The 14,017-nt window shown below is 42.0% G+C and overlaps 1 protein-coding gene across 1 annotated transcript in view; it reads right to left on the reverse strand.

Annotated features, from left to right (window-relative positions):
• Positions 1-14,017, reverse strand: part of LOC101847655 (dual specificity testis-specific protein kinase 2) — a gene marked incomplete in the record, with an annotated part of 40,205 nt that overhangs the window by 16,216 nt on the left and 9,972 nt on the right. The window contains 7 exon segments of the mRNA XM_013082510.2: positions 711-3,384; positions 5,021-5,114; positions 7,737-7,823; positions 8,721-8,804; positions 9,472-9,553; positions 10,578-10,663; positions 11,730-11,879. Of these exon segments, the coding sequence (XP_012937964.1) occupies positions 2,108-3,384; positions 5,021-5,114; positions 7,737-7,823; positions 8,721-8,804; positions 9,472-9,553; positions 10,578-10,663; positions 11,730-11,879 (1,860 nt within the window).

Below are 14,017 nucleotides of genomic sequence, written 5' to 3' on the forward strand. Positions count from 1 at the left end.
GATGTCAGTTCAGTGGACCACGGAGACGCCGGAGTGAGATAAAGTAAAGTGAACTTCTGTTCACATTAATAGAAAAAGTATGTGCCCATAAACAAGAGAAACACTCCGGAGTTTTCCAATAATCAAAGTACAACACGATGTGAAGAAACCTGCGGGACATTGTACATAAAGCCATGGACAAACTTTGGACATGTAAAATGTAGTAGATTTACTTACCAGTGAAGTAGAACCTCGGCCAGCGAAGACACCGGACTCTTGACTCGACTGAAGCTTGGAAACGACAGGAAAAAGCAGCAAAGCAACACTGGTGTAAACTGTACCTCAAAGCAACACTTGTGTCAACTTTCTATCAACTGTCACAACGCAAATAGCTGTCAAACACCAAAATGTCAGAGAGAACAAGCAAACTGTCCGCACACAACAAGATGGCGTCTACCAGAAATGGCGTCTTGCTCAGTTTTTACCCAGAAGTCCCGAGTGCCCAAGATTTCGCGTGATCTGACGCGTCGCATTCTGGGAGCAGGACTGACAGGCAGCATTAACTTTCGCCTCCTTTCCACACGTATTTCCAAGCAGGTAATAAAATAACGACTGTCACTACCTGGATGATCCCCACCGCCCACCAAAATTAAGAAAAGTGCCTTCTTGTGGGCGATATTACCTAGGTGGCAAACATTGACCCAGCTGATTCAGTTAACATGAAAAAATTCGGGGCTTCGCAGAGCTGAGCAAGCACAACACAAAAAAATAACTTTCTTAAAAAGCGCACCATCAGAGTCAAAGCCCGGACAACGGAAAGAACGAAGCCGGTGGTGGAAGACAGGAGTCACGGCACAACATCATGACCCACATTAGGCTCACAGCCCTCCATGAAGCGACAGCACCAGTCTCACAATATCCTGTAGACGACGAAATCCTGTGGAAGACAATATCCTGTCGATGACGAAATCCTGTAGAGGTGGCCCACAGCCCTGCATGAAGGGACAGCATCAGTCACACAATATCCTGTAGACGTGGCTCACCGCCCTCCATGAAAGGGACAGCACCGATGATATCCAGTAGACGTGGCCCACAGCCATCGATGAAGGGACAGAACCAGTCACACGTTATCCTTTAGCCGTTGTCGGTGGAGAGAGGCATTTTGATCTCTGGTCAAACTTTGTTTTGATTAACTCAAGATGGAATTTTTTCACGAGTTATCAGAAAACGAGAGATTTTCTCGCCGATATATATCAGAGAGCTAAAACCTGAGCTGAGCTGACCTAAGTAAACAATATTATATTGTGGAAAATTACTGACTGCTTCAGGCCACAACTAGGACAAAAACTGATGATGAAACAAAATTATTCTAGGTCAGGAGAGTTAATCGGTTCTCACACAGAAAAAGTACAAAGATATTCACAGTTGTTTATACAGCATAGAACAGACAGAGAAAGAGAGAGCCAGGAAAAGAGAGAGAGATAAAGAGATAAGGAATGAAAAGAGAGAGAGAAGAAGAGATAAGGAATGAAAAGAGAGAGAGAGAGAGAGAGAGAAGAAGAGATAAGGAATGTTTCACACAAACTATCACTCAGAACTAGGAACAAAATGTCAACCAAGAAACAATAGCAAAGCAGACGAAAATCTTAGCACTATTTTTTTTTTAAAAGACAGAAAGAAAAAGTAGTGCTAATGTGGTCAGAAACTTCTGTTAAATTCTATCTACGCCTTTCAAAAGTGCCTTCATACCTTCTTCAACACAAATCCTTTTAAAGTAACCACAAAGAAAAATGTTTGCTTCAAAACACTTCTCCTAGTTTGAATTCTCTGAGAATACACGTTAAATAATAACAGCCCAGATACCACTATTTATTCCAAAGTCCTCGGTTTCATCTTGTCAACTTTTCTGGGCTCAAAGACTACAAAAGAATATCGGCTCAACTTTCCACAAGAAAGTTTCAGATCAAATTATTACTTCTCACCTTTCTAGAATAAATAAATAGGAAGCACTCTCACCATTTTCCATGAAATATTTAGCTGTAGTGATGCCTTCAGAACATTGTACATTACTTCTACCTTTACCTAGCATCATTTGTTAAATATAACAATACACAGCAGCAAACAGCTACTAACAGTCTCCAGATTTCAGGCGATCCCCCGACTTTGAGGAGCCATTTTTGACGATGGTTTTGCCGAAAGTGTCGCTGCTGTAATGATCGCTGTTGTAGCTACCACTCTCCAGGGCGATCAACGGCCGGCTCTCACCGCTATTTGTCACAACTTTTTTCTCAGCGAGGGGCCGCCTCCCCAAACCACCGTCCGAAGGATTGACAGGAAGACAGTGGAGTCTCTCCTTCTTCTCCTCCTCCCCTCCTTGCAGACCGACCACTTTTTCCTCCTTCCGCCTCTCCTCCCCTCCATCTACTGCATCCCTTTCCTCTTCCTCTTTGTTCTCGGCACAGCTGACAAAGCTGGACAAGCTGCCGCTGCTCACACTCTCCTGACAACTGCCGTACGGCGCCACGCTGCTGACCTCCCCCTCCTCCTCCCCCTCAGTCCGCACACTCCCCTCCTCCCCCTCCTCCCCCCCCTCACTCTGCACACTCCCGTACGGGTTGCTCACCAAGCTACTCTCCGCGGGGTCCTCATCTTCAGAGCAAAAACTCTCATCCCCATCCAGGCATTCCGAGCTGCCCAACCCATCCTCAAAACTCGACTCTCGAATTCCGCCCGTGTCTCGATTGCAGTACCCGAGTTTCTCCGAATTCGACGCGGCCACCTGGCCCTCCTGTCCACCTTTCTTCTTCTTCCCCCTCCGGTTGGCACCTGCCAGAGGGCTCCAGAAGTCTAACGCCCCCAGACTACGAGTACGGTTGCACCCAAACCGAGCGCGTCTGTCGGCCGCGGGCACTGCGTTGTCATCACCGCTGTTGTCCTGAAGGTCCCCGCTGAGGCTCGGTTCTAGCTCGGGGCACACATCCACCCGCACCGCCTCGCTGCCGTGAAGTGATGCCTGGTGCATCTTCTCCGCAGCCCGGCGCAGCATGATGGGGGAGGAAGGAAGAGACTGACTCTTCTGCCTCTCCGACTCGCCTGGGTATCCGGCGTTGAAGGACGTGGTCAGCAGATCCCCCGACCTCCCACACGACAAGCCTGAAGAAGAGGCAAAGCCGTTGCTGCTCCCGCTAGATTTTCTAGACCGCGGAAGCTCCAAAACCTTGCGGCCATCTTTGAATTTGCTGATGGTAGCAAAAGGGTTGACGTTTGCGGGCGAGTAGTGCGGGTCGTCTTTGCTCATGGCCTGGGCAATGATCTGTGGGGTCATGAAGACGTCGTCGCCGCCGATGAAGCTGTCGCTGCTCTGGATGATGTTGTCTTCCGACCGCGACCTCTTGTGCAGTTTGCCTGGACAGAAGAAATTACAACTCAAAAAGTGGAAACAGATTTTGCCAGGCACCAACACCATGACCTAACTGAAAAGTCAGTTTTTAGTCAGAGTTTTTTGTCTCTTAATTTTTTCCAACCCAAAAAGGTCATGTTAGCGCCCAAGATTAAAGGTGTTACAAGAGAGTAACAACATAAAAAAGAAGGAGGAGAGATAAGGACGATAGATGTTTGGTAGAAAAGAAGGAGCAAACCACACCAAAGCATGTGAAAAAAGTACATTGAAAAAAAAACCGCATACTGTTCAAGTAAATGAGAAGCACATCAACATAAGAGGCAGGACCAACTATTATGAAAGTTTTCCTTTTAGCAAGTTTTACAGCACTCATAAAACAAATAAGTCATACAACAAGCCAAAAATTAGAAATGTTATCAAGAAAATGACATACAAAGAAAAGAAGGAGGAGAGATAAGGACAACAGATGTTTGATAGGAAAGAAGGAGGAGACCACACCAACACACCCGCCAACCACCCTGGACCTAGGACTGGCATCCTCCGAACCTCTACTCTCTACTTTGGGAAAAAGGAAAGTGAGAGCTCAAATATTGGAGCCACAGATGTTAGGCTTGTTGAGAATGAGAGAACTATAAAAAATGATGATTTCTTCAAACAAAACATGGAAAATGTGGACAAAAGAATAGACTAATTAACTAAGAAAGGGTAGAACTTATCTATATCCAGATATCAAAGTTGTTCCAATTAGTTTAGTAGTAAGTGTTGTACAGCACTTGCAATACAATAAGGTCACATAACTGCCGAAGATAAGAGGTGTTACAAGAGAGTAACAAACACAAAAAAGGAGGGGAGATAAGGATGATAGATGTTCGATAGGAAAGAAGAAGCAAACCACACCAGAGCACCCGTCAACCACCCTCATTGTTGTTACAATTAATTCCTAGTTTACAGCAAGACATGAGAAAACTGACCACATTTCCTCAGAGACATGAAGACAACCTTTACAAGAAGTAGAAGGAGCAGACCGGGCCAGAGCACATACTCAACATCCACCACTCCGGGTGCCTCGTCAAATCACAAGGCAAGAGAGCCACAACAAAACTGTAAGGAAGCTCAACATCTTAACGACAGTATCTGCTTTAAATGTCACTATGGAGAAGTTAAGTTTTAGTTTTAGTAGAGGTTTTACGGCGCTTGCAACTGCATAAGGTAATTTGAGCGCCAAGGGGTGGATGTCAACAAAGAAGTCCTTACAGGGAATCAGACTTACTCTGCTCACCTCTCTAGATTCAACAGCACAAAGTCTGCTTCGACTATCAAGGCACCCCGGAAATAGCGGGTCACAAGAGAGTGACAAACATACAAAAGAAGAAGAGGGAAAAAAATGGCGTTCGTAAGGATGAGGAAAGAAAAAGCAGCAGTTCCCCCTTTGTTGTTCGGGCACAGTTATGAGCATGACATTGATAAATCAGCCCATTTACAATTCTACTGTTCATAAGAACATGTTAATATGTTAATATGCCCCCTTTAGGAATGGTTAAAGACACTTCAGTCAGTAGCACTGCCCTGGTGGAGGCAACAGATGTTTGACAGGAAAGAAAAAGCACACTTCACAAGAGCACCTGCCAGTTACCTACATACCTGAATGTGATAATGAATTTGTCCGAAGATTCTTGTAAATTTGTTCTAAGGTGGATATGATCACGCTCGACTCTGGCCGCTTCTCTTGACGAATCTGTTGGTAGTTAGAAAGATAATCATCATCATCCAGTGCCAGATCTGCTACAGACATCGGCGATCATGATTCTCCATTCATTCCTTTGCTCGGATGCTCTCAAAAATGCTATGTTTCCCTGATCTTTCCCTATTACCCCTTTGTTTATTCCCCAAGTATGTTGTTCTGGGCATTCCCCTGCCTCGCTTGCCCTCAATTTTGCCAGTGAGAGCTAGATGTTCAAGACCCTTATGTCTATTCAAGTGTCCCAAAAACTGCATTTGTCTTTTCCTGATTGTTTTTAACATTGAGCGTCCCATGTGGGCTTCATCAAGCACTACCTCATTTGATTTCTTTTCCTTCCACGATATTCTCAGCAGTCTCTTAAGAAACCACATTTCTGTTGCTTCTACTTTATTTTCACCGTCTTTAGTGATTGTCCAGCATTCACAGCCATATAGAAGGGTTGACCAAACATAGCATTTCAGGACTTTCATTTTCATGTTCATTGAGATGTTTCTATTTTTCAGGATTGGGCTAATTTTATTGAAACCAGCCTTAGCCATTGTAATTCTCCGTTTTATTTCTGTGGAACATTTAGCATCAGATGTCATCATATATCCTAGATATTTAAACTGTTGGACTTGTTTGATCTTGTCACCTTTGCTAATGAGATTACAACTAGGATTTGCTGCTTTTTTGGAAATTACCATGCATTCTGTTTTCTTTACATTCAACAATAATCCTTTACGTTCACTTTCTGTTACAACAGTATCTAGAAGCAGTTGAAGGTCCTTTTCTGAGCCTGCTATTAAAACTGAGTCATCTGCATACCTGATGTTATTAATATTTTCTCCATTTACTTTGAGACCTGGACATTCTTCTATGTTTCTAAGGATTGTTTCACTGTACATGTTAAAGAGGTCTGGTGACATAACACATCCTTGCCTCACTCCTCGCCTAATCTGCTTATATTCACTGTATTCTCCATTAATTCGTACTGCAGCGTTTTGGTCCCAGTACAAATTTCTTATAATTCTTAGATCTTTTCCATCTATGTCTAGCTTTTCCAGTATTTTAAATAGCTCATCATATGTAACTTTATTGAACGCCTTTGAATAATCTATGAAGCATAAATACAGATCTTTCTGTGCTTCAATACATCTTTCCATTAACATTGTAAAAGTGAATATAGCATTTGTGGTGTCCTTATCAGAAACAAAGCCGAAATGCGTTTCAGATATCTCTGGTCTTACACTTTTTCTCAATCTTCTCATTATTACTCCAGCAATATTTTAGTAAAATGACTCATAAGGCTAATTGTTCTATGCATATCACACTCAGTGGCACCTGGTGTTTTAGGTAAAGCTATAAAAACTGACTTTATCATATCTTCTGGGATCTCACCGCTGTCATAATTAGCATTTAGGAGCTTTGTTGTTATTTCAGTGCCTAGTTCTTCAAGCGCGACAATCAAGAAAGATAATAAAAATAATAATAATAATAATAACAATAGATAGCATTTGTCTAGCGCAAATTCCCGCTCAACAGCAAGTTCTAGGCACTTTACAATCTATAATATGTGTCACAACACAGTGGAATCAGGCGCTCGTCAGTCTTTCGGCACGAGGAATTATTGGTATCATCTAAAAGCTGATTTATTTGCCTAGCTTCTAATGAAATAAATATCTATCTATCTCTAATAGAACTCAAAATATTTGCGATTGAAGGAAGTGAGGTCGCCTGGTTTCAGTGGTGAAATTAGCGAGACAATGGCTGCCAAAGTTTGGTAACTACAGTAGCTAAAGAGTCCTTGAAAACTGAAAAATTACATACTTTGTGCCTTTAATCAATGCTTTTCAGTAATATTCATATGGAAATGTGTTTTTATATGGACGTAAAAGAGGATAAGCCACAAAATAAAAATTTTGTAAAAATTTCCAAACTGGCGGAAAAATGCCTGTTTCTCCGATTCATTATTTTGATGAGCCCCTGATTTCATCACGGTGCCTCACATATTATTACCCCAGCAGACCAGAGAGTATTCTGAAACAACCGCAACTTCCTGGGAAGCATACAGTGCAAGCTGCCATTTATAGTTGCTAAAACACTAACATACTGACAAGATCTTTCGCTGTCTATGGCCGGGTACCCATTCCCACCTGGGTGAAGTGAGGAAAATGCGTGTAAAGTGCCTTTCTCAAGGACACAACATTGGGTCCTTGACGGGATTCAAACCCACAACCATGCAAGTCCGAGAGCCTAACCACTAAGTCTTGCATAAAATCATTCCTGCAAACAGCATCGAAACATGACCAGGAAAGGCTCACATTTTCCCACTGCAGTTTAAGCTCCATCATTAGAAACACACACAAACACAGACAAAACTTTGCCCCCCCCTCCCTACTTTCCCCCCCCCCCCCCCAACCCGGGGAAAAATTGGGCCCCCCCCCCCTCCCTTTTTTTTCCCCCCCCCCCCACCCCAAAAACGGAAAAAATTTGGGCCCCCCCCCCTTTTTTTTCCCCCCCCCCCCCCATACACACAAAACAAAACTGTGCCCCCCCCCTACTTTTTCCACCCCTACACACAAACAGACAAAACTGTGCCCCGCCCCCTTTGAAACAACAACACAGTCATCCTACCTGGCAACATTTGAAAGTCAGCTGCAGGAAGTCCAGAGGGCAATACTCCACCATCTCACAAAATCTCACATAGTCCACTCCAAAACTCTAGAGAACAAAAATTAAAGCCAACGTAAAATTCAAGTAAAATGAAAACTCATCAAAATGGTAATGGTCATTCAAGGCATTAATTTTTTTATTTTTTTTTCGTAAGAGTTTTACGGCACTTGCAATACAATAAGGTCATATGTGCCAAAGGTGTTACAAGAGAGTTAAGTTTAAGTTTTAGTAGAGATATTACGGCGCTCGCAACTGCATAAGGTCATATGGGCGCCAGAAGATTAGAGGTGTTACAAAAGAGTAACAAACATAAAAAAGAAGGAAGGAAGAAAGACAATAGATGTTTGATAGGAAAGAAGGAGCAAACCACACCAGAGCACCCGCCAACCAAGGCATTTTTTAAAAAAAGAAAAGAAAAGAAAAAAAAAGACAGAAACAACAGAGAGAAAGAAAAGACGTAGGACCTTCCCACCTCGCGAGGGGGACACAGGAGAAAACTACAGTCCAAGTTGTCCAAGATGACCACCCGACGTCGAAGAGAAAAGTGGCCGTCTCAGATACGTGGACATCTTCCACACAGTTGTTCAAATCGATTTTTTTAAAACTCAAAATTAGAAAAAGGAAATGATCTTTTGTACAGGTGATTGTCTTGTTCAGGTAGCCATTAGAGCTGGTTTGACTTCTCTTTTTTTGCTCCAGTTAGGTTTTACGGCCCTCACAACTGCATATGGTCATATGAGCGCCAAGGGGAGGATGTCAGCAGAGAAGTTCAAACATGGAATCAGACTTACTCTGCTCACCTCTCTAGCCTCAACAGCACTAAGTCTGCTTCGACTATCAAGGAAATAACGGGTCCAAAGAGAGTGACAAACATACAAAAGAAGTAGAGGATAAAATTACGCCAGTAAGGACAAAGAAAGAAAAGGCAGCAGTTCCCCGACTGACCTGAGTTCTGGGCATGGTCTCGGGATCCGCATCTATCCGCGCCGTCAGCTCCAAGTTGATGATGCCAAAAGAGAAAAGGTCCGCCTGTTTTAAAAAAAAAACAGGATCAAAATTCAATCAACCCACCTAAGAGAGAAGCTCATTCCAAAATTTGGATTTTAATTTATTCAAAAACTAGTCACAGGTTCACTTTAATTTTTTTCAAACAAGTAGGGTAACTGATCAGACTTTCAATTCCGAAAATAAAAAATGTTGGTGCCAAAATGAAAACAAGGCGTTTTGTCAGCTTACAGCATTATACTGACAACATTATGGAATAACTTGTTTCCGGTTTCTTAAAAAATGTTTCCGTTTGCCAAAAAAAAATAAAAAAACAGTCAGATTTAAATAATGAGACGAAGGATAACCCACAGTACTTTCATATCATCTAAAGTGCACGCTGACTCTTAATTTGTTGTTTTAGTAGAGGTATTATGGCGTTAACTGCATAAGGAAAAAAGTCTTAAATGGTCCAGGACAGCCACCCATTGTCACAGAGAAAAGTGATTGTCTTAGACAGGTTGACATCTAAGACATATCATTATAACAAGGAAACAATTGAAGGTGAGGGGGGGGAGTGGTTGTTTGCACAGGTAATTGTCTTGGACAGGTGGTCGCAAGAGAAGGTTTGCCAGTTTCACCATACACCACAGATGCCAGTACCGCCAGGCAGGCAACACCTTTATGTAACAGGGGACACAACTCCACTCACCCTCTCGTCGTAAAACTTTCCGTTGATGACCTCCGGAGCCATCCACCAAGGACAGCCGACGGACGGCAAAGGTTCCGTGGCCCTGAGAGACATACACAAATGTTACAACAGAGGGAGATTTTTTTTAAAATTATTTTTGTTTTGCATTGTATGTTTGAGTAAAAAAAAGCACATCAACACAATAATGATTACTTAGCGCTGGGGAAAAATAAGATAGACAGACACAACAACAAAAGGAGAAGTAAAGAAGTAGGACCTACCAGTGGGACCCTCCACCCACCCACCCAGAAACACATTATACAATAATCATCATTAAGTTTTTTTGTTTTTTTTAGTAGAGGTTTTACGGCGCTCGCAAGTGCACAAGGTCACATAAGCGCCAGAGGATTAGAGGTGTTACAAGAGAGTAACAAACATAAAAAAGAAGAAGGCGAGATAGGGACGATAGAAGTTTGATAGGAAAGAAGAAGCAAGAAGCAAACCACACCAGAGCACCCACCAACCACCCACGGGAAAAAGTAAGACAGACACAAACAACAAGAGGAGAAGTAGAGAAGTAGGACCTACCAGTGGTACCCTCCACCCACCTGCACTGGTTGAGTAAAGAGAAGCACATTATACATAATCATCATTAAGTTTGGGTTTTTTTGGGTGGTTTTTAGTAGAGGTTTTTTTAAAGTTTTAGTAAGTGTTTTACAGCACTCGCAACTGCATAAGGTCATATGAGCACCAGAAGGTGTTACAAGAGAGTAACAAACATTTTTTTAAAAGAAGGGGAGATAAGGATGATAGATGTTTGATAGGAAAGAAGGAGCAAACCACACCAGAGCACCCGCCAACCAACCACGTTTTAGTAAGTTTTACAGCACTTCCAACACAAATAGGTCATATAAGCGCTGACAATCATTGATTTGAAGTGTTACTCTAGAGTTACATACAAAGAAAAGAAGGAGGAGAGATGAGGATGGAAGATGTTTGATAGGAAAGAAGGAGCAAACCATACAAGAGCACCCGCCAACTACCCACAGAGACACTGCTCACAGAATACAAAAACTTCTTAATACACTGCCTCATGCCCAGTGCTAAGACACAGATTCAAAACTTACTGAGGATCCGGTATCTTTGTTGCCAAGCCAAAATCAGCAATGATGGCTTGATAGTTTTTGTTTTCTCCCTTCCTTATCAACACATTCTGCAGATGGGGATGAAAAAACAAACTTTTAAGGCACATTGCACATCATTTGATACACATCACTAAAACATAAGTTCTGCCTTGTTTGAAAAGTACAGGGACAAAAGCAAGGACATTGCATAGACAGTGGTGGAATAAATCATCATATGCCTCCTCTGTGTCATGCTGCAGTCTACACTAAGTGGACACAACAAAGTGTTGTCATATTTGTCACGACATGATGGAATCATGCGCTCCTCAAATTTAGGGCATGTGAAGTTATTGGTATTGCCCTTAAGCCTGTTCATTTGTGTTGCTTTTGATGAAAGAAATATACATTTATCTTGGATACTTGTCGATACATTTGCGAGTGAAGGAAGGAGGTGGTGTGGACTGGTTTCAGGGGCAAAATTAGCAAGAAAATGGCTGCCAAAATTTAGTTATTTACATAGCCAGAGAGTCCGTAAAAACTGACAATTTACATTTTTTGTGCATTTAATCAACGTTTTGCAATAAAACCCACACAGAAATGGGTTCTTTAAAGGACATAAAAAAGTTGAGCCAAAAAGGCAAAATTTCGATCAAACTGACCAAACCAGAGGAAAATGGCAGATTCTTTACTTTCATTATTTTGACGAGCACCTGATTTCACCACGCTGTCTCACATATATCTCTAGGATACATAAGAGTTTATGGTGATTCAGAAAAACAACAAAAGTTGCACTTGACCATCAACAGATGCAAATATAGGAATAGAGGTTCACTTTCTTGAAAGAGAAACACACAGACACAGAAACAATAATTTGTTGCTGGGGAAAAAAACCAAGACAGGCAGACAGAAAAAGCAGAAAAACAAAGGGATTGTAAAATAACAGGATTTTATAAACGAATAACTCATTTTTCCTGTGAGTTTGTCTTACATCTTTATCATATTTTCTTTATTTTGTTTCACTTTTTCAAAGCAGAACACTCCAATTCTTTATAATCACATGGCAAACAGTTGTTTACTTTCGAGCAATACGACTGCCAGTGAGAAGCAGCTTTACCTTGGAGGTGAGATCCCGGTGAAAGACGGGACAAGCTTTACCTTGGAGGTGAGATCCCGGTGAAAGACGCCATCCATGTGCAGGTAGTGCATGCCCCGGGCGATGTCCAGCGACAGTTTGAGGCGCACGGTCCAGGGCAGCTCCTCCGTCTTGCTGGACAGAAGCATCTCCAGGGTCCCTCCACTGATGTACTGGACAACAGAAAATTGTACAAGTTTTACACACCTTACTGACACAGTGTAGACCATTTAGCAAGTGGGCTGCTTTAGGCAGGGCCAACCCAGGTTGAATGAGATTAAACATCCCAGCAGAAAGACAAAAAGACAAAGATACTCGATAAAAGAATCTTTTCCCTTCTGGAATTGACCTCATATTTCTATGTGCAAAAGGACTATTTGATTTAAATTAGGATTTGGTTCGAGAAAACCTTGTCTCTCTGGAACTGAGCTCATGTTTCTGTGTGCGGAGGCAAAGAGCCTAAAACATTACACCTCAGATGCAGACTTGGTTTTAGACATGGTTTTACAACATTTCAAACAAAAATTGGTCATACAAGTGCCAAAGATTATTAGTAGTGTTACTAGAGGGTAATATACAAAGAGAAGAAGGAGGAGAGAAAAGGAAGACAGATAAAGATTCTCCCACTCCGGAAAAGAACTGAAGTGTCCTGTGTGCAACAGCAAAGCATTTAACAGCTACATCACAGACACCAGAGTTTGTTTTGTCTTGTGTGTTTGTTTGTTTGAGTAAAAAGTAGCACATTGACACAATAATGGTCATTTCATGCAGGGAAAAAGTCTGATAGACGGGCAGAAACAACAGAAGGAAAGTAAAGAAGTAGGACTTACCAGTGGCGCCCTCCAACCACTAGTTGAACATAGTTAAACATCAGTGTATACAATGTTTTTAATTTCAGTTTTAGAAATAGTTTTATGGCATTTGCAGCACAAATAGGTCATAAAAGTGCCAAAGGTTAGAGATGTGACTGAAAGTAACATGCAAAGAAAAGAAGGAGGAGAGAGAAGGAAGATAGATGTTTGATAGGAAAAAGGAAAGGAAAGATAAAGACAACAGAAATTGGAATAAAAATAGGAGCAAACCACACAAGAGAGCCCACCAAGCACCCACCAAGTGAAACAGTCCGCCCCGTTATACAACTGTCCATGATCACAAGGGTTAAAACAGCTTACGCTCAGGTCTATTAGGTTAAACAGCAGGAAAACTTCCGTTAAATCATTTTTTAATTAAAAAAAACAAAACAAACAAACAAGGTAACAATAAACATTTGATATCGTCCGAGTGACGTCAAAGATCGTATATAACAAGATAGTTCACTCCTCTCTTGGAGCCAATTAAAAAAGTGTCCTCAAAATTCGGTGGTGCCCTCTTCGAAAAAGCGCGGACTTTACAAACAGAGTTACCCTACTTGTGTGAAAAACAATAAAAGTGAACCTAACAAACTATGCTATTCCTATTCTTCTTCTGGAGAAACGAAAGAGAGCTTCGAAACAAAGACTGCAGCACCATCTGAACCAATGCGCGGACTTCTGCGGACATTTTTTTGGCTGAGTGTACTATTTTGTTATACAATCTTTGGCTGAGTGAACTATCTTGTTATGTACAATCTTTGGCTGAGTGAACTATCTTTTTTTTCTTCTTTTTTTTTTTGTAAAGTGTTTTACGGCGCTCTCAACTGCATACGGTCATATGAGCGCGCAGGACACACCTTATATTTTCAGTTGGTAGGAAATTTTGAATTTTGTCCGGGTGGCGCCGAAGCCTACTCTTATCGATGTTAGACCACCAAGGGATCTTTAACGTGCGCAACTTGCACACAGGCCCTCCGAGATATTTCGCCCTTGTCCGAGAAGGCTAGGTGTAGATCTTTCCTACCAGAAGATCAAGGGTGTGGCTGAAAGACAGCAATAAGAAGAAGCGAAAGAGTAGCAGTAGAAAGGCTGCAGAAAGAATCAGGAGCCAGAGGAAGGGGCAAAGGAGGTGAGGGGGTGGAGGCAGGAAGAGGAGACGAAAGCAGACGACAGAACATTGCAAGAGGGCAGGAAATGAGGTGAAAGGAGACAAATGTAGCGAAAAAAAATTTTCAGTTGCTACCCGGATTCGAACCCGGGACCTTTTGAATGAGAGGCCAACACCTTAACCTCTAGGCCACGAGAGCCCCCTGAACTATCTTGTTATGTACAATCTTTGGCAGAGTGAACTATCTTGTTATGTACAATCTTTGGCTGAGTGAAATATTTTGTTATGTATGATCTTTGGCTGAGTGAACTATCTTGTTATGTACAATCTTTGGCTGAGTGAACTATCTTGT

This window comes from Aplysia californica, unplaced genomic scaffold (assembly GCF_000002075.1).
Source record: "Aplysia californica isolate F4 #8 unplaced genomic scaffold, AplCal3.0 scaffold00178, whole genome shotgun sequence".
In the NCBI taxonomy this organism is placed as follows: Eukaryota; Metazoa; Mollusca; class Gastropoda; order Aplysiida; family Aplysiidae; genus Aplysia; species Aplysia californica.